The sequence below is a fragment of the Manihot esculenta genome, chromosome 1, assembly GCF_001659605.2.
Source record: "Manihot esculenta cultivar AM560-2 chromosome 1, M.esculenta_v8, whole genome shotgun sequence".
Classification (NCBI taxonomy): Eukaryota; Viridiplantae; Streptophyta; class Magnoliopsida; order Malpighiales; family Euphorbiaceae; genus Manihot; species Manihot esculenta.
This window is the reverse complement of record NC_035161.2, coordinates 32,088,112-32,107,362: the sequence shown is the minus strand read 5'-3', so window position 1 is coordinate 32,107,362 and position 19,251 is coordinate 32,088,112. Positions and strand designations below refer to the sequence as shown.

The following is a 19,251-nucleotide window of genomic DNA, read 5'->3' as shown; positions in this document are numbered from 1 at the left end:
ATATATTTTTTGTTAAAAAAAAAATATTTTCAGCCTTCAAATTTAAATATTTATTTTCAGGTCTGTTATGGTTTATATTAATCGTCTCTGTTGTGGTTCATATCAATTGTCTAAAGGTTTTATCATTTGTTTCAAACGGTTAATATTCAGAGTAAATCGTATAATGTTGATTGAATACATGCACCAAGCTGTCAAGAACTAAAAAGTTTGAATTTTTGTTTTCGACTATTATGGCGGTTCCCTTTAATATTATTTCTTTTTCTTGAATATCATGCGTAACAAATAAAGAATAATACTGAAATTATAGCACCTAATTCATGTATATATTTTTCTTTGAATCGATTTTCTGTATTATAAATGTCCATGCAAATTTATTTTAAAAATGTAATCTATGAGATAATTAAAAAGGTCTTTAGATTAGGATGGATACGTTTTATTTTTGAGATTTTTGGCGTTTATTTACTAACACAATGCCAAGAATTTAAGAAAACAAGGACAATAAACTAAGTCGGTGCCGCCGATAAGCCCTCCTAAATCGGAAGGGAAAAGCACGGCCATCCAACGCCAAAAATCTCTTGCCATTCTCAATCAAAATACCAGCAGAACCACATCTTGGCCTTCCACAATCCGGACAGGACTCACCGGGACACCACACCAACTCATAAAGACCTCTATTGTTGTCAATCCTGAAGTAACTCTGCTCTCCTCCTGTCACTATAAATCTCCTCGACGTCTTTGCGTCCTCCTCACCTACCCTCCATGCTGTGGATTGAGCACAAATGGAGACAGCTGAAAATTCAATCCTCAAGTCCCTTCCCTCCCTGATGATACCGTCTCCGGCAGAAAATGGTGTGAAGATGACCGGAAGACCTGGTGATACAACGGTCGAAAGAGGTTCCTGACCAACGTATAATGGACAAGAGTCGGTGCGATTTATCAGCGTTAAACCACCAGCGATATCAGTTGCTGCTGGAAGCACATAGTACCTTACGCCGCTTCTAAGAGGCCGGCCGGTGGTGTCTAGCACTGCTGGGGTTTGAGCTGCAGTGGATATGGCCATGAGAAGCCATAGGAAGCTCAAGCTTCCAATCAATCTCAACATGGTCGCTAAAGAAAAGTTTAAGGTGTTGGGAATTGAGTTCATTAACGGGTAAGGAATTTATAGGGTGCGGACATTAGTGAAAAGGGTTTAATTTTTAATATTTTGTAGTCATTAATTAAATCTTTACCACAAAAATTAACAACTACAAAATTTAACCCTTTTCATGAATATTTTAAATAAAAATATACTTTCTTCAAATTAAATGTTGTATAAACTGTTTTAATTTTAGTTTTATATTAAACTATATTCATATTCATTTTGATAATTTAGATGTTTGTAAAATTAAAATTTTATTCTGACAAGAAATTTTATAAATTAATTAGAGTTTTTTTGAACGAAAAATTTTTTACTTTTAAAATAAGATTTTTAAAAAAATTTACTCCAATATACTTACAATCTGGTTAATTATGTGGGTACTAAATTAATAGATTTAAAAGGTTTTAAAATTACAACTTTTTAAAGGTTTATTGATTTAACGCCAGTTTTTATATTTATAGTTTAAATTTTTAATTTTAAATTAAAAAAATTTAATTTTTAAATTTATTATAATTATAGTAATTTTTTAAATTAATTTTAATTAAATGTAAATTGAATATATTATTATTTTTATTATATAAACAATTTATTGGAATTAAATTTTAATTAAAATTCTAAATTCTTAATTTCATGAAAATTTTAAATTATATAATTAAAATATTTAATTCTTTTATAATTAAATAAAAATTTTAATTGAAGATTTTAAATAATTAGGAGTTTAAAATCTTAATCAAAATTTAATTTAAGTTAATTAAGTTACTTATATGATAAAATTAATGAAACATAGTGAGCTAATTTAAATATAATTAAAATTAATTTAAAAAGTTATTATAATTATAATAAATTTAAAAATTAAAATATTTTTATTTAAAATTAAAAATTTAAACTATAAATATGAAAATTCATACAATTAAAGTCTTAAATATTTTTTAAATTAATAAAAGAATTAAACTTAAATTATAATATGATTAACATAATTTGTAAATAATAAAAATAAGTTTACATATTTATTTGTAATACTTTTACTTGTAGATTAAGAAAAAAAATCCTCGTTTCATTTTTAAAACATGTTTTTAGGTATTTTAATAACAATTGCATTTAAAGTTACTTTTTTATGCTGTTTAAAAAAAAAAGTTACTTTTTATGCGACACGTTGAATTTTAATTAAATATATAATTATTTAAAATTTAATTGTTTATAAAATTAAAATAATTAATTTTCATAATTTAAATACTTTTTTCAAAAAAATTATAATAAAATTCTATCAAACAAAAAGGATATTATCCAAACTAGAGAGACGATTATATATAATAAATTTTTTATATGAACAGTTAGAGTAGTATTACGGCGAACTCATCTAATAGAAATATCAGTTTTAGAGTCTAACAAAGATTTACCATCATTCTAAACCAAACCCCTATATAAAATAATTTGACAAAAATGCTCCTCAAGTGTCTGTCTAAATCCCTGTATAAGATAATTTGACAAAAATACTCCTCCTTCTTTCTCATCTCTCGAGTATAAATCATTAAAGTCTTCCGAACAAAACCACGGAAGAGAGCTTGTACAAGATAAAACTAGAATAAGGTTCCAAGGCTAACGTTGTCGTTGCTATTCCGAAAACTCATAATAACTAGTAAACCTCCATTGAACATTACCTTCCGAAACAACCGAATCAATAAAATTTGAAGAAAAATCAACCACAGAAACACACATGACTCTTCCACATTAACGAAAGATCTCCTCCCAATCTTTATCTATTGACTAAGAAACAACCACCAAAATGTAAAAAATTACAAAAAAAAATTCATACGAGAACTAAGAGTTTTTGTTTTCATCAAAAATAAAATGTCCGGCTTGTAACTAGTAACCAAATCCTTCAATGCATTAATTGTCTGAGGATTTTCAAGTCATCGGCATTTCTAACACAGGAATACCATTGCTTTCGGCTATCCCGACCTTTGACAGGATGAGTCGCTTCACTGTTGCTTGTGAAATTAACATTTGCAGGGGTGTTGTTAGAGGCATCCTGTTGAGAGGAAGAAAAACATGTAACAACGTTATGTTTAGTGTTTTTTAGCCTTTTTTTAGCATCATCATTTATTCAGGCTGCAATCTCCTCATCAAACTTATTAGAACTGTTTTGACCCACAGAATTCTTGTCCATGGCCATAATATGGTCATCGATCTCCTTATTTACAATGGGTTGACTTTTGCCAAATAAGCAGAATTGCCTATTATGTGCTGCCAAATTAGTGTTTTCAAAATTGCTAGTTGATGTCAATCCTGCCACAAATCCCGACGAAGCAGAATTGCCGAAATCACGTAGTTATAGGCTTGTTAGTCTCTGGTTCCGACGAACAGGTGCTCTAAGGAAATCACCCCAACCAAACTTGATATCTTCTTTCTTCAACCTCAGCCGCAAGTCACAGAAAGTCTCCACATGACCCAGTTTTCCACATAGATAGCAAAAAATAGTCAGTTTTTCATATTGAAACTTCACAGTAAACACAGTATCATCATCTCCAACAAACTTCTTCCACCATTTCAACGGTTGCCAAATGTCCAACCAAACTTTAACTCTCATAGGGCCCGGCGACATAACTGAAGCATTTTTCATATCATACTCTTTATAGTGGCCAACAAAATCTCCGAACAATTTAGCCAACGTCTCGTTATAATAACCAGAATGGAGGTTTTTAATCAGAACCCAAAAATCAGAATGAGTTAGAGAGATATGGAGAGGATTTTCATTATCTTGTATCTCCTTCCAAGCAAGCAGGAATCGATTGTACAATCAAAAGCTCCCATTCTCTATATTTTCAAAATCAACATTATTAAAAAACCGAAACAGATATCTTTTTGCCTCTAATTCCATAATAGATACCCCCTCTAAAGGATGTCATAAATCTGCAAATGAGATCTGCATATTCTGAAAATTTATTGAATTGTATGTGAGAAATACCCCCACCATATAGAAATCATAAGTGACGATCAAAATATCTCTGAAACTCTTAATAGGGACAACAACATCTTCTTCTTCGTCGATAGTCAATTGATGCAGATGTCTTTCATGGGGAAGGGGAAAAAAGAAGTTAGGTTTAAAGAAGAGAAAAAGGCGAGAGCATCGAGGTACAAAGGGATCACAAAGGGAAAATTGCATCGAAGCTTTAATTTTATATCTTTAAAAAGTATATTCAAATATTTCATTATATCCCTTTACAAAACGAGTTTTAAGAGTATTCCTTACATGACTTGGTTGCTAAGTTTCCCTCTGTGTTCCCTCTGTGACTCGATACTCTCGCATTTTCCTCTTCCTTAAACCTAACTTCTTCTTTTCCCTTCTCCATGGAAGACGATCTACATCAATTGACTATCGAAGCGGCTCATCCCGTCAAAGGTCAGGATAGCCGAAAGCAATGATCGTCCTGTGTTGGAATTGCCGAGGACTCGGCAATCTTCGGACAGTTAATCCATTGAAGGATTTGGTTACTAGTTACAAGCCGGACATTTTATTTTTTATGGAAACAAAAGCTCTTAGTTCTTGTATGAAATTTTTTCTTAATTTTTTATATTTTGATGATTGTTTCTCAGTCAATAGACAAGGATTGGAAGGAGGCATTCTATTAATGTGAAAGAGTCATGTATCTGTTTGGTTGGTTTTTCTTCAAATTTTATTGATTCGGTTGTTTCGGAAAGTCATGTTCAATGGAGGTTTACTAGTTATTATAGGTTTCCAAAATCGCAATGACGACGTCAGTCTTGAAATCTTATTCGAGGTTTATCTCGTAAAAACTCTTTTCCGTGACTTTGTTCGGGAGACTTTAATGATTTATACTCGAGAGATGAGAAAGAAAGAAGAGTATATTTACCAAATTATCTTATGCAGGGGTTTCGACATGCACTTGAGTAGCATCTTTGCCAAATTATCTTATGCAGGGGTTTGATTTTGAATGATTGTAAATATTTATTAGACTCTAGAACTGATATTTTTGTTAGATGAGTTTATCGTGATACTATTCTAACTGCTCATACTTTGACTAGAGAATCTATTAGGTATAATCGTCTCTCTGTTTGGAATAATATCTCTCTTTATTTGATAAAATTTTATTAATACAATCAATAATTTTGCAGCTAAAAAAAAAAAAAAGAGTATTCCTTACATTTTTTGTTTTAGTTTGTCAAAATTTGAAGGGATGAATCTTAATTAATAATTAACATCATTATTCTATCTATCAATCGGGTCAACTATATAAAAATTACTATTTAAAACTTTTATTATTTTTATTCTTTAAATTTTAATGATTTGAAATTATAAAATTAATTTGATTGTTGTATATTAAATAGAATTTGGTAAATTAATTATGACTACTAAAAGAATTGATCTTAATATTTTTAATAGGAGCCTATCTTTTATAATTTAAAAATGTTAAATATATAATTTAGCCAGTAAAATTAACATTTGCAACGTGTTATAATTTTTTTTTTTTAAATGAAAATTAGAAAAGTAAAATTTGAGTAAAATTTGAAATTTTTTAAATTTATTGAGATTTAATTACTATCAGACTAAATCTGTAAGTGTAATGATATAAATTACTTTTATTTATTTTTAAATTTTTAATTATTAATATTTTTTTTATTTTTTGAAATTAGTTACTGGAAAGTTCACTTGGTCAGAAAATAATCTTCTCATGCCAAACTACACTTTAGATTAAGAGGGATATGAGACTTCAGCATTTATTTACTAATTAATACAATGCAAAGAAGTTATGAATACGAGGAGAATAAACTAAGCTCTCCTAAATCGGAAGGGAAAAGCAGGGCCATCCAAGGCCAACAATCTCTTCCCATTTTCAATCAAAATACCAGCAGAACTACATCTTGGCCTTCCACAATCTGGACAGGACTCACCGGGACACCACACCAACTCATAAAGACCTCCATTCTTGTCAATCCTCAAGTAACTCTGCTCTCCTCCTGTCACTATAAATCTCCTTGACGTCTCCGCATCCTCCTCGCCCACCCTCCATGATGTTGATTGAGCACAAATGGAGACAGCTGAAAATGCAATCCTCAAGTCTCTGCTCTCCCTGATGATACCGTCTCCAGCAGAAAATGGTGTGAAGATGACGGGAAGACCTGGTGATACAACGGTTGAAAGAGGTTCCTGACCAACGTATAATGGGCAGGAGTCAGTGCGATTCATCAGAGTTAAACCACCAGCAGTGTCAGTTGCAGCTGGAAGCACATAGTACTCTACGCCGCTCCTAAGAGGCTGACCGGTGGTGTCTAGCACTGCGGGGGTTTGAGCTGCAGTGGATATGGTCATGAGAAGCCATACGAAGCTGAAGCTTCCAATCATTCTAAACATGGTCGCTAAAGAAGGTTAAAAGTGGTTGGGAATTGAATTGGTGATTAATGGTTTATGGGATTCTGAAGCAAAGGGTAGGTGAGGTGAAGATATTTATAGGTGATGGAACGGACATGGGATCGACTTCCTGCGAGATGGGTGGAGGAGGCACGGCATGCAAAAGTCAAATTGCCCAACTGTGATGAAGTCTCCGAGTTTATAACTCGCAATTTGGAATGATGGATAAGTTCAAATAAGACTTGCAGTTTCAATCCCCACGCAGCTATAGCTGACCCTGACCACACCCGTAATTGTTTTTTATTATTATGGGATTTTAAATTGGTAAAATTAGTTTTCCATTTTCATCCTACGAACAATTAATGGTGGATAGATTTGGTAACTAGCGTTTCTTTTTACAAATAATTATGATAAATAAAAAATATTATAATTATAGTTTTTAGATATAGTAATTATAATAAAATTATACATATATATATTTAAATAAGAAAACACGAGAGCCCAAATTCAAGTTCCACACCCAAGAATTGGTTTCTCGTTCCTCTTCCTTAATTCATTTTACATATTCAATCTACTTCATTATTTTTTGCATTTCTCACATCAAATAAATAAATTTAGGATAATTTACAATATTATTTTAAAATTAAAATTTATTCTCTTTTTCTATTAATAATAATTTAAATTTCTATAAAAAAAATAATTTATATTTAAAAAATATTAATAATAAACCTCTCGATGATTTGGCAGCTGTGGTGACTAGGTGACTAATCATCGAGTGGCAGAGGGCTTAATGGAATCAACGGTTGATGCATGTAGAGGATTCTTTGATCTCAATGAAGAGGAGAAGCAGGAGCTTAGAGGAAAGAATGCGTCGGACCCAAATACTTGTGGCACCATCTGCCATGCCTCAAAAGAAAATGTTTTCTTCTGGAAGGATTTTCATTTTCTCAATTTTTGCTCATCCTGAGCTTCACTTACCCAGCAAGCCTGTTGGCCTGAGTAATTTTGTAAATTTAAAATTTAAAATTAAATAAAAAAAATTAACTGTTGAGTTTTGGTACGGCAATAAAACAAGCTCCATGGCAAATCAAGCTTGGATTATATATGTTTGAATTTTACCACTACAATCTACTCTACTACTATGCTCATAATCCTTGTTTTAAATGCTAACATATTTGAATGCTTCTATCTATTATAATTTTTATTTTTTGTGCTCAATTGGTTAATAAATACATGAAATATAATTTTCTAAACAAAACGTATGACTGAATTAATAAATACCAAGTACAAGCATATATATGTAAATAATATGGAGGAAAAAATGACAAATATAATAAATAAATAAATAATCCTCCACTTTTAGCTATGGCAGTAAAAGGGTTTAAAAAATTTTAAAAAAAAAAAATATCTGCCCAAATGGGCATGTACAGATATAATAGATAATAATAATAATAATAACTTAATTATAGCCTGAGCCTAAACTTACAACTACTATTTCTAATTCTAATGGCGTTATTGGCAGATAAGCTATCCACATCTAGCCTGCACTTGACCAAAAAACTCACCTTCATCAGCTTCAACTTGCCCAGCTTTATTCTCACAGGTTGCTTGACCCTAAGGTTCAAAGGAACGATTCCAGTCTCCTGCTGCTGCTGTTGCAGAGAAGTTAACAACCCATTGGCGTCCTGTGTTTGCCCTGTCAATGGCACGATGAGCACTGTTGTGTTCCGGTGTCCCTGGTAGAATTTCGGCAGTGACCCTTCGCATAGTTTCGTCCCTGTATACCAGACGCTTATATGGCTCCCTCCTTCGTAGTAGATACCGATTTTCTTGTTTGGATTTTTCGCAGTAATTGTCACATCAAACGCAGCAGATAAGCTTGAATCGCTACTGAGATTGAACTGGGTTATTTGCAGTTTATCCACCGAATAATCTGGCAGTTTTGGACGGAAAACAAGGTAGAGGATTCCGGCAACTATTCCAATAATGACTATAAGGAGCAAAATGAGACTGAGAGTCCAACACAAGCACCTGCAGCAACAACTTCTTCTCTTGGGCGGTTTAGAGTGCATCACTGGAATAGTACGCTTCAATGGAGGAAAATGCTCGACAGGGTCACCTTTATCGGACTTGGAAGAGTTCCTAGGCATTAATGGAACAGTGGGTGGCTGTGCTGCCTCCACATCTTGGGTGACTGGATGGATTTTTTGCTGATCTGCCATTGATAATTTCTTGTTCTTGTTTTTTTTCTGATCTGGGTGGGTGGAGAAATGGAAATGGGTTCTCTTGTGATGAAATTGAATGCAGGTTTTATAAGGAAAGGTTGGTTAAAAATGAAGATTTATTAGGTCACAAAGTGCAGAGTTTTGAAGCTTCCTTTCTTTGACTATTATGGAGAAGAAAGTTTATGTTATATATATATGAATATGAAATGCGAGTTTTCTTCTCAATGCCTTCCTTTTCAACCACGCGTTTGTCTTCTCTAATTAAAATTGCGCAGGAAATTTCTTGCTCCTCGTCAGGCTTAGTCATATTTCACACATGTTACGATAATCCTCTATATATATATATATAAATTGGGTGGCGTATCTAGGAAGAACAATGGAGATTAATTGACTTGCAATTATTAAAAATATATCCTCAATTAAATAAAGTTTAACACAAACGCTGCTGCTACAACCAAAGCAGTCGCAACTGTCCAGATAAGAGTGGCTCAGAAAAATTCTTGCTTGATGATAGGGTAAACAATAAAAATATATTTATCAAACTTACTTTTGTCATTTTGTTATGAGAATGTAACATAGTTTATATAAAACATATGGTTTAGAAAAAAGGAAATTAAAGCTAAAGAAGAAACTAATTAGTAAGAAAATTGTTGGGGTCAATGCTCTAATAAAGCTTAGAAGCTTCCATTCCATGGGTGAGGAATGGAAGCTTGAAATAGTCCTGCCTTTCTAGGCTGCTTCAATTAAATAATTAATGTCTATTTCCACTTGTTAATTTGGCAAAAAGAGACCCATCAGCCACATGGGCGTGTCCTTCACCTAACCCTTCTTGACTTTAATATTTGCCAAAAAATATTCTGACATACCTTTACTTATACCTTTATAAGTAATACAATATTATTTTAATAAAAAAATATATGCATAAATTTTTTTTTTTTTTAACATCGGGACTGCATTTAAAGCACAATCAAATGGAAATCCTCAAGATTTATATATATATATTTGCAATAGGGGCCAAAGCGAATAGTATATAGAATTGAAATTTGCCTTCTGAAAATGTCATATATGACTTGCAATGTAGTGGGGCTAATTATCTAAGCAAGGGTGTGGAAGAAGTAAGAGTATAGGTTAACTAATTTTCAAATAAATTTATAAATAAATGAATTTTAGGAAGCAGCATGATGTCGTGGCTTTATTTATCTTAATAATATTTATCTCTATTATTATTATAGTGCTAGAATATAAGGTTAGCTAATTTTCAATATATATATATATAAAAGGTTAGTTAAATTTAGGTGGACTACACGCGTGAATTACCTCCAATTTTGACTCATAAAATTTTCCATTTTAATAATCCTTCTAATTATAATTTTATATAGGGGTGGGTAATATTTCATTCAAACTAAAAAAATTTATCAAATTGAATTAATTTAAAATTTTAATTCAATTTTTTATTCATTTTATTTTAGTTCGATTTTTAATTTTAAAAATTCAATATTATTTCAGTTTGGTTCGATACGATTTTGATTAGAAAAAAATTAAAAAATCAAATCGAATCGATTAGTGATAATAATATATTATTTTTAATCACATAAAGAGATTAAATTATATTAAAATTAAAATATTTTAATTAAATTTTAAATATTAAAAATAAAATATATAAAATAAAAAAATTATTAAAAATTTAAATCGATCAAACTGAATCAAATCGAATCGAATCAGATTGATTCAGTTCAATTTGATTTTTAACTAAAATCAATTTGATTAAGTTTACATAAATATTAAAATTTTAATTTTTAATTTATTCAATTTAATTTAATTTTAAACCGAATTAATTAAATATTCACCTGTAAAATTATTTTATGTCAAAATGATCATTAGATTTATAAAGTTCTTGTTTTCCACATAATGCTTCTATTAAAAAATTGTTCGTTTTGAATTTTTGGAGAATTACGTATTTTTAATTTTCTTCTTTTCATAATTTTTATTAACTTTTTATTATTTTAAAATTGTTATTTATTTTTTTATATTATAGAAATATATAAATAGTTTTATTTTATTTTAAAAAAATTTTCTTAAAATATCTTTTAATATTTAATAAAATTTAATATATTTAATATAAATATAATTAAAAATTAATAAATAAAATTATATTTTTTAATATGTATTAAAAAATAAAATAAATAAAAATTATAAAATGAATGGAAGTAGTATTATAAATTTTATTTTTAAAATATTAAAATTTTATTTAATATTATAAATCTTTTATTTTTTATTTTATAATATTTTTATTTTGATAAATAAAAATACGACCAACCCAACTGTGAAAAAGTGTTAACTCCAACTTATAAGCCCAAACCAACAACCAATATAAAGCACAGAAAATAGTAGGCCCGTGAGATATGTGAACCCAAAACAAATCCAACATGTTTTTATTCAAATTACAATTAAGTTTATATCTTTTATAAAATTTATTATTTAATTTAAAATTATTCAATTTAAATATATTTAATTATATATTCTTTCGTTCTATAAATTTTATCCATAAAAAAATTTAATATATTTAAATTAATGAACTGATTTTATTTAAATATTATAAAATTGATTTTTGATAATTGAATTATTTATATTATATTCATATTTTTGAAAGTTTTTCGCAATTATTTATAGTTTAATGTATTAGATATTTTAGATGTTCTCAGCAGAGGCTTACGTGTACTTGTTGTATGCCACTCGTTACCGGCATTCTTATGGCTGATACAGCACGTCGCGGCTTCACCCTGCTCCCTGCACTCTACTGCGCTGAGCCAACATAGCAGAAAGGGCAGAAGAAGAGAGGTGGCCATGAAGCTACTCTCTCCTTCAAGGTTCTGCAATTCCTTTCCTTCTCCACTACCTCATAATCTTTCCGTCAAATTCAGCTCCATCTCTTTCTCCTCATTTCAATTCTCTCCTCCGCCATGTATTTCTCATTCCATATCTTCTCATACTCGTAATCATAGTTATAATGCAAGAATCAGAAGAAGAAGAAACATTTTCATTGGAAGCTGCACCACTAGTAGTAAAAACGTGGAATTGGAATCAAAATCATCCGATTCTAACGGTGATTCCTCGTCAACGCCGGATTTTGATTGCGTGGGGACAGGCCTAGATGTGGAGTGCCTTGTCTCTTCTTCTCCCTCCTCCGAAACCAATGGGACAATGTTCGTGGTGGAAGGAGGAGGAGGAGGAGACGAATCGAAAAGTGATTTATTGGAAATGATGGTGGAGACGGGAGTTTTGGTGTCGCCGTTCTTCTTTTGGGGCACGGCTATGGTGGCTATGAAGGAGGTATTGCCTTTGGTTGGTCCCTTCTTTGTGGCTGCTTTTCGGCTTATTCCTGCTGGCTTACTTTTGGTTGCATTTGCTGCGTCCAAAGGTAGGCCTCTGCCTTCTGGATTCACTGCTTGGCTCTCCATCGCTCTCTTCGGCCTTGTTGATGCCGCTTGTTTCCAGGTTCTCTAATTGGTCAATTACCTTTTAGAAAATAAAAATGTTCTCCCTCTCTCTCTACTCGGTCTTAGAAAGTTTATGTGGTATTACAAAGTAAATTTAGTATTATCAATAACTTCCGTTAAATGAATTAATTAAAATTTAATCTGACCGTAAAGTGTAAACGAAGTGAGTTTATTTTATCTAATCAACTGAAAGATTAATTCATGACATTATGCAATTATTCATGCAACCATGCTTGAAAATGTTACATATGATGTAATTTAGTTCATTTTGGTGTGGACAATCTTCTAAACTGGTGGAAGGATTGATAAACATAAAGAGTATGGGAAGTGTAAGAATTGCTGTGTTCCGATTGTAATGCCGGAACAGGGATTCCTTGGGTCTGAATCTGATACTGCATTTTAGTTTTTTTCTTGGGTCTGATATCAATCGTATGATGAAACAGGGATTTCTTGCTGAGGGATTGCAGAGGACATCTGCGGGTCTAGGCAGTGTAGGTTTCCTTTGTCCAACAATTTTACTCCTTGTCTCATTTCAACTTAGATTCCTTCTACATTCTGGTGAATCTTGCATTTTGCCTTCTTGATACTTGTAATTCAAAATTAAGAATTAAGTTCTAGTATCTTTTGGCCAGTGAGAGTAATTGACTTGAAAAATTAAAGAGGATCGTTTAGCAGATTTTTTTCATTTTGTGAGAAATATTTTTACCGTGAACTAAATTAAAATTCACAAATATGGAACAGTTTTTTGCAGTGGGAAACTAAGTGATGGGAACAGGAATCTAGATTGCTACACATTCTATAGCCTCTCATCTATAGTATTCGCTTATAGGAGAACAAATGATGACATAATTCATGCCTTCTTCTTACTACAGGTTATAATTGACTCACAACCTCTGACAGTGGCTGTACTTGCAGCCTTGTTATTTGGTGAATCCATTGGGTTGGTTGGAGTGGCAGGCCTTGTACTTGGTGTAATAGGACTTATACTTCTTGAGGTGATCTTCTGATTTTTTATTATTCTACATATAAAAGTCAGGTTTGATGGGATTAACATTGGATAACTGTTTAATCCATCATTGAACTTTCTCATTCCTTTATGGTGTAATTTTACATGATCTGTCAAAACGGTTACATGGACATAACCCTTTTTTTTTGACAATTTAATTCATACATGAACTTTATGATTCAACCTTAACTTCAACTCTGCACTAGGATGTAATCCATGTTACGGGAGAGTATAAATTGTCTCACACTTTATTCTTCAAGGGCTTCATTAGATCAAATTATTGTTTAGAGGTTACATTTCAGGAGTGCGAATGGTTCAGGGTAAAACTTTGAATTTATGATGTATTCTTTTCTTCCCCCCCCCCCCCCCCCCCTATTTAGTTTCTTTTTGTTGGAAAGCATCCACAACTGAGGAAGATGAAAAGGGTTACACAGCAGCATGCTTCTCTATGTTCTGTTGCCCTACAGTTTTGGTTTAGTAATTTTAGTGTTATTCATCATATTCCTTTCTTTCTCAAACATTTGCAGAAAATGCTTTATTTTTCCCAAAAATTGCCAGTCTCTTTCCCCCCTCGTTGTGTAGCTATGTTATAGAGCATGTGATGCATTACAATAATTTTGCTTTTTTACTTCCTGTTTTTGGAATGGTACAAAATCACAACTTGATAGGATTTCCTCATTTGCCATTATTTTTATTGAATGATGATGTGTTTTATTCTGCAGTTACCTGCTCTTGCTATTGATGAGAGTAATTTTTCTTTGTGGGGAAGTGGAGAATGGTGGATGCTTCTTGCAGCTCAAAGCATGGCAGTAGGCACAGTCATGGTCCGCTGGGTTACTAAGTACTCTGATCCTGTTATGGCAACTGGATGGGTAGGTTATCCTGAATTGCTCAGGAATTATCTTTATTGTTTTTCTAATCATGTGCTTGATAATTATTCAAGAGTGCTGTGAGTTTCCGTTAGAATGTTGCATGATGTCCAGCCCTTTTATTGTTTCAATAATGACAACAAGCAATAGAATTCACATGGACCTTAATTCCAGCATATGGTTATTGGTGGTATCCCTCTTGTGGTGATCTCAATTCTCAATCATGATCCTGCCTTCAGTGGGAGCCTTAAGGAACTGACAGGAAGTGATATATTGGCACTTCTTTATACCTCTATTTTTGGAAGTGCTATTAGTTATGGGGTATACTTCTACAGTGCAACAAAAGGTTACGTTCTATACTACATTCTATTTACTTCTTTCCTTTTTTTTATTTGATTTTCTATTTTAATTTATTATGGTTCATTTCATTGATTAAACTTTAGGTTGGCCATATGTTACATGGTTGAAATGATGTTTTGCCTTTTTTGTGTTGATAGTTGCATAATTGATGCATATATAAACTGCACCAAAATATATGGACCATAATTTTAGTTGTTAGCTTTTGTTTTGAAGCTGATTTTCGTTGCTGACAAATTTTCAGGTAGCCTAACAAAGCTCAGTTCTCTCACTTTTTTAACCCCGATGTTTGCTTCAATTTTTGGGTAAGATTCTTTGATCAAAAGATGTTAAAGACCTGACTCAATTAAATTGTTTGTATTAATTTTCTCACACCAAATTTTAGACTGAAGATGAATTGAGCTGCGGCTAAGTCTATTATATTAACAATGCATTTGGCTTTATCTGTTTCTCCGAAAATAACTTTTCTTCAGAAATTTAGAATATTTTATGAGAAAAACATCTTCCAAGAAAATAATGCTTGTTGTATATCATTTGGTTGCAAGATAATAAACCATTAGTTAGTAGTTTTATGTTGTTTGGAGTATATTGAAAATTATTAATTTTCTTTCAAAACATATGTATTAACCTACATGAACTTATTTTTCTATTCATCAGTGACTAAGAAAATTTTTTCTGAAAATGTTACATTGTGGTTTTCACTGACAGTTGCAGTTGATAGTCGGGGAAGGTGAAGGATTATTAATGATGATCAATAGACTGATAGATATATGTTTCTATGATTTCCTTATAGGATATTCCTTTTTAATTAATTTGTCAAATCCTAGAGAATGATTTCCTTTTTTGATAAAAGAAAGCATTTTCCTTGCCCTTTGATGAAGAAACTTTTTGTTTGATCAAATTTTCTTGAAAGCCCTACATGAGTTAATGTAAAAAGTAAAAAATGAAGGAAAATATTTTTTAGGACTTTATTTATGTGGAATAGTGAAGCCTAAATCTTCAATATAACATTCAATCCCTTTTGTTTTGTTTGTTCGCTGGTGTTTGGGCTTCTGACTACAGGTTTCTATATCTTGGTGAGACCTTCTCACCTTCGCAACTGGTTGGCGCTATTGTTACTTTGATTGCAATCTACATGGTCAATTATCGTGACAGTACTGAATGAAATATTTTGCCAATGTATAACATGAAAGGGTAGAAAGTACTGATAGTCAGGCTTGCCTCATGATTCTCAAGACACAGACATGTTTGTAGCATGTATTTACAATCAAGGTGATTACAAGAGATCGAAGTATGTGTCCTATTGGCTTCCTAGAAATGCCATGAATAGGAGTTGATTCTAAGTGACAGCTATTATGTCAAGTGTCAACTGGGCTGCTCCTTGATTGCATGAAACTTTCTCAGTTCGAGACCGGCTCGCGACATCGCTTGTTCTCAGGTTGAATTCAGTTTTTTCTAGTCCACCTCTAAGCAGAGAAGCACATAGAATTAATCTTATTTCTATGTCACATGTATATAGGTGAATTCTAATATAACATAGTTTTGTCAAAGTAAACTATACTGATTAAATAGCCCCCCTGGATGATTAAAGATGAGCCCACTGTGGTGGAGAAAGCATAGTAACGAACTCAGGTCACCCATGCACTTGCACTAGGCCTTATCTGTATAGTTTAATATTTCTTCTTTTGTCAGAAATTTGTAATATAGCAAAATCTTTGGAATACCATTTGTTTCAAGTAATGGGATCAAAATTTCTGGTTGATGACCTCTTGCTACTTAGAGGAGGCGAATGCAGATTTTGCCATACACTTGCGAAGTCAATTGTCTTGTAGCATGTGACTTGGTTTTTCACACACACAAAAAAGAGAGAAGATTGTAACTTTTCATTACTCCACAGGTGATTTTTCTGGCATATTAGTTTTCACTTCATAAAATTAAAATTGGTAGGCTTTGATGGAAAATCTCCATATTTCAGCATTCCTCGTGTCATAGTGGCCACCAAAATAAACAAAATTTGTGGAAAGAAAAAGACAATCTCCTTTGAATAGATGAGGATGGCTTCAAAATAAACATGAGAAGAATGGGTGCAAGCTTTCAACCGCCAAACAAATAACTAACTGTGTACAACTTGGAAACCACAGATTCAGTGGTTAAAACCCCAACTAGATGAGTGATTCATTTAACCTTATGTTGAAGCAGTGGCTGCAACAATCAAATTTGAGTGAAGAATTTTACCGGAAGCGGCAGCTCTCCCACGCCCGATTCCCGTCATCTGCCCACTGAATCCCCTCATAGCCTCTTCCATATTACGGCCTGATTCCAATACTGCATGCTTTTGAAATCCTGACGGGTTCTTTTCGTCCTCCTCTCTGGTGTTAGATCTTGAAGTCCAGCGATCGGTTGAATCTGCTGAATCGGGTTCCCATGAAGAGGTAGAATATCCCCAGTATTGTTGGCTACCACCAACAAAGCTGTTGCTGCCGGATGATTCTTGCTCATCCATATCTTCTCCACACGATGTGACCCCCCTCCTCATTGTCACATACTTGTGAAAGCTTGGCTCCATTAGATCGTCACTCGCTAAGATCTCTGATTCTACAAAAGGGTCTTTGGCCTCTGTTAATTTCTTCCCAACAATATTAGCACCCATGGTGGTAGGACTTCTTCTATCCTCAACAAATGCACATGAAAGGTTGGAGCTTGTAGTGGAGTTGAGATCAGCAACTGCTTCAACAATGGAGCGGGCCTTGACGACACATGGTGGGACTGAGAATGAAGGGGCGGTGGTGGTGGCGTTCTTTTGGTGAAAATTCTGTATGTCTTCAAGCAATAGCGCAGTATATGATGGGTTGGGATTCAACAAAGTTTCAGGATTGAAGTCTAGGTCTCGAGATCTCCTGGCTGACCTGGTTCTTGTTAGTGTTTGAGGCTTCAAGTCAGCTCCTGAAGCTGCCAGCGTGCTATTCGGTAGCTGTACTTCAGCCTCTTCCATAATTACTGGTGCTTCTTTCACAATGTTGCTGTTTCCTCTACAATTAGTCCCTTGAGCAACTGGTCTGTTGTTGGTCTCAGCATTTGGCTTCTGCATTTGGGCCTGGCAAAACAGAAATATGGTTCTGGAATCAAACTTCAACTATGTTTTTTCCAGCAAATCCAGAAAGAAGATGACAAAATATGCATGGAGAAGGCGACAAATAAAAGCAGCAAGATCGTTATACCTGATTTAGGACACTGATAGATTCCTTAGACACTGCTTGTCCTTCAATTTCTTTGTTTCTGATTTGTACTCTGCTGCTGCTATTGTTGTTGTTGATACAGGCAGTTTTGTTGTTTCCAGTTGCTTGCGCATATACGAGGGAATTGGGATCTATTTCACTCAATGGGTTTCTTCTATAAGGCGATTGTTCTGCTTTCCTCGAAGAGCTGCGACTAAGTGATGGCTGCTGGTGATTATTTTCATTAGAACCTTTAGCGCTTGTTCTCGCCGGCGACTGAGAACGGGGAGATGCAGCACCTCTTGAACTTGGCATAGCTGCGTCTCCAACATTTCTCTTCACAGAGATCCGTTTAAAGGCAGTTTCTGTCTGAGATTCAACGCCATTGGTTCCTTTATCCATTGTCAAGGAAGAAACAGTAGCAGGAACCGAGACCATCTTTCCAGGCCTACTAGTAGTATTATTAACATTGCTAGCACAATTAGAATGCGCAGTTGGGGTAGTTTCTGATCTTCTACCCGGTGATCGACTCACTCTTCTTCCACTACTACTGCTGCCATTGTCTCTCTCTCTGCTGCCAGAACGCTGCTCTCTTTCCCTGCTGGGTGTCCTCCTCCTTCCTTGTGAAGAAGGAGAAGGCCTGCGTTGGCGTTGGCGATGCTGCCTTCTCTCTGCAGCCAATTCATCATCTTCATCATCATTGATCTTTCTGGCATCATAAGTAGCAGCAGTAGCAATCTCAACATCTTGGTCCAGGTCATTGTGATCCAAGTCATAACTCCTCTTGTGCCCGGAGTACTTCCTGCCGGAAGAAGCAGTCTTTCCTGCTCCAAATGAATTGCTCCGGCTAAGTCTTCCACATTGTATGAGAATAGCATCCACCTCCTCTTTTGCGCAGCTTGATGTCCTCACCACCATATGACTAACATCATTGCCCATTTCAAGAACACCTGAGCTTGGATTAATGTGAGTAACATTGGGAAGAGCAGAAACAACCCTGTTTTCTCGAGTAGAGGGTTTCTCTCTATCGTGGCTCTTCCTGTGTTTTATCACAAAAATCTCCTTCTTCGTCAAACCTTCTTCTAGTTGTTTCATCACCTTCCCTTCCCCGCTTAGCTTCTCCTTGATATTCACGTCAGGTTCCTCTTTGAGAGAGAACGATTTGTCTGGAACTACTGCGTCCGTAGATGAAGCATTCAAAGAAGAAGGCTCCCTTTTCCTGCTTAAACAGCCACCCATGATTGGTGACCCAATACAACAGAGAAAGAGAAGTTGCAGAATTGGAGAAAACAAGAGGAGAAGCAAGAAATTTGAATTGTAGGGACGGAATTACTACTCCTCTGCTCTAGTAGTAGATAAGACAGAAAGAGAGGTACGTTCTCCAAGAAGACATTTTCAAAAGATAAATCTTTGGTTATTAATAGAGAGAGAGAGAGAGAGAGAGAGAGAGAGAGATGGGAAGATTTGAAATGAGAGAGAGAGAGGATCTTAGAATTGAGAACTACAAAAAAATAAAAAAGATAAAGAACCGTTACGTAATTCCACCCCAAAAAAAAAAAAGGTTAGAGAAAAGGGG

The 19,251-nt window shown here is 33.6% G+C and overlaps 5 protein-coding genes across 5 annotated transcripts; 1 reads left to right on the top strand and 4 right to left on the bottom strand.

Annotated features, from left to right (window-relative positions):
• Positions 1 to 392: 392 nt before the first annotated feature.
• Positions 393 to 1,143, bottom strand: LOC110627025 (kunitz type trypsin inhibitor 111). The gene has a single exon (XM_021773247.2). The coding sequence runs from the start codon at positions 1,100 to 1,102 to the stop codon at positions 482 to 484; it is 621 nt and encodes a 206-aa protein (XP_021628939.1). The 5' UTR covers positions 1,103 to 1,143; the 3' UTR covers positions 393 to 481.
• Positions 1,144 to 5,801: 4,658 nt separating this feature from the next.
• Positions 5,802 to 7,151, bottom strand: LOC110626731 (kunitz type trypsin inhibitor 104). The gene has a single exon (XM_021772792.2). The coding sequence runs from the start codon at positions 6,507 to 6,509 to the stop codon at positions 5,928 to 5,930; it is 582 nt and encodes a 193-aa protein (XP_021628484.1). The 5' UTR covers positions 6,510 to 7,151; the 3' UTR covers positions 5,802 to 5,927.
• Positions 7,152 to 7,878: 727 nt separating this feature from the next.
• LOC110626629 (NDR1/HIN1-like protein 6) lies at positions 7,879 to 8,894 on the bottom strand. The gene has a single exon (XM_021772660.2). It carries the CDS (start codon positions 8,726 to 8,728, stop codon positions 7,970 to 7,972), a length of 759 nt encoding a protein of 252 aa, XP_021628352.1. The 5' UTR covers positions 8,729 to 8,894; the 3' UTR covers positions 7,879 to 7,969.
• Positions 8,895 to 11,466: 2,572 nt separating this feature from the next.
• On the top strand, positions 11,467 to 16,222 carry LOC110600299 (WAT1-related protein At3g02690, chloroplastic). The gene is made up of 7 exons (XM_021737118.2): positions 11,467 to 12,226; positions 12,672 to 12,719; positions 13,101 to 13,223; positions 13,957 to 14,106; positions 14,278 to 14,449; positions 14,705 to 14,765; positions 15,523 to 16,222. The coding sequence occupies exons 1-7, from the start codon at positions 11,576 to 11,578 to the stop codon at positions 15,623 to 15,625; spliced, it is 1,308 nt and encodes a 435-aa protein (XP_021592810.1). The 5' UTR covers positions 11,467 to 11,575; the 3' UTR covers positions 15,626 to 16,222.
• A 251-nt stretch (positions 16,223 to 16,473) lies between these two features.
• Positions 16,474 to 19,152, bottom strand: LOC110600290 (uncharacterized protein At1g65710). The gene is made up of 2 exons (XM_021737109.2): positions 17,679 to 19,152; positions 16,474 to 17,554 (listed from the first exon to the last, which is right to left on the bottom strand). The coding sequence occupies exons 1-2, from the start codon at positions 18,912 to 18,914 to the stop codon at positions 16,646 to 16,648; spliced, it is 2,145 nt and encodes a 714-aa protein (XP_021592801.1). The 5' UTR covers positions 18,915 to 19,152; the 3' UTR covers positions 16,474 to 16,645.
• Positions 19,153 to 19,251: the final 99 nt, after the last annotated feature.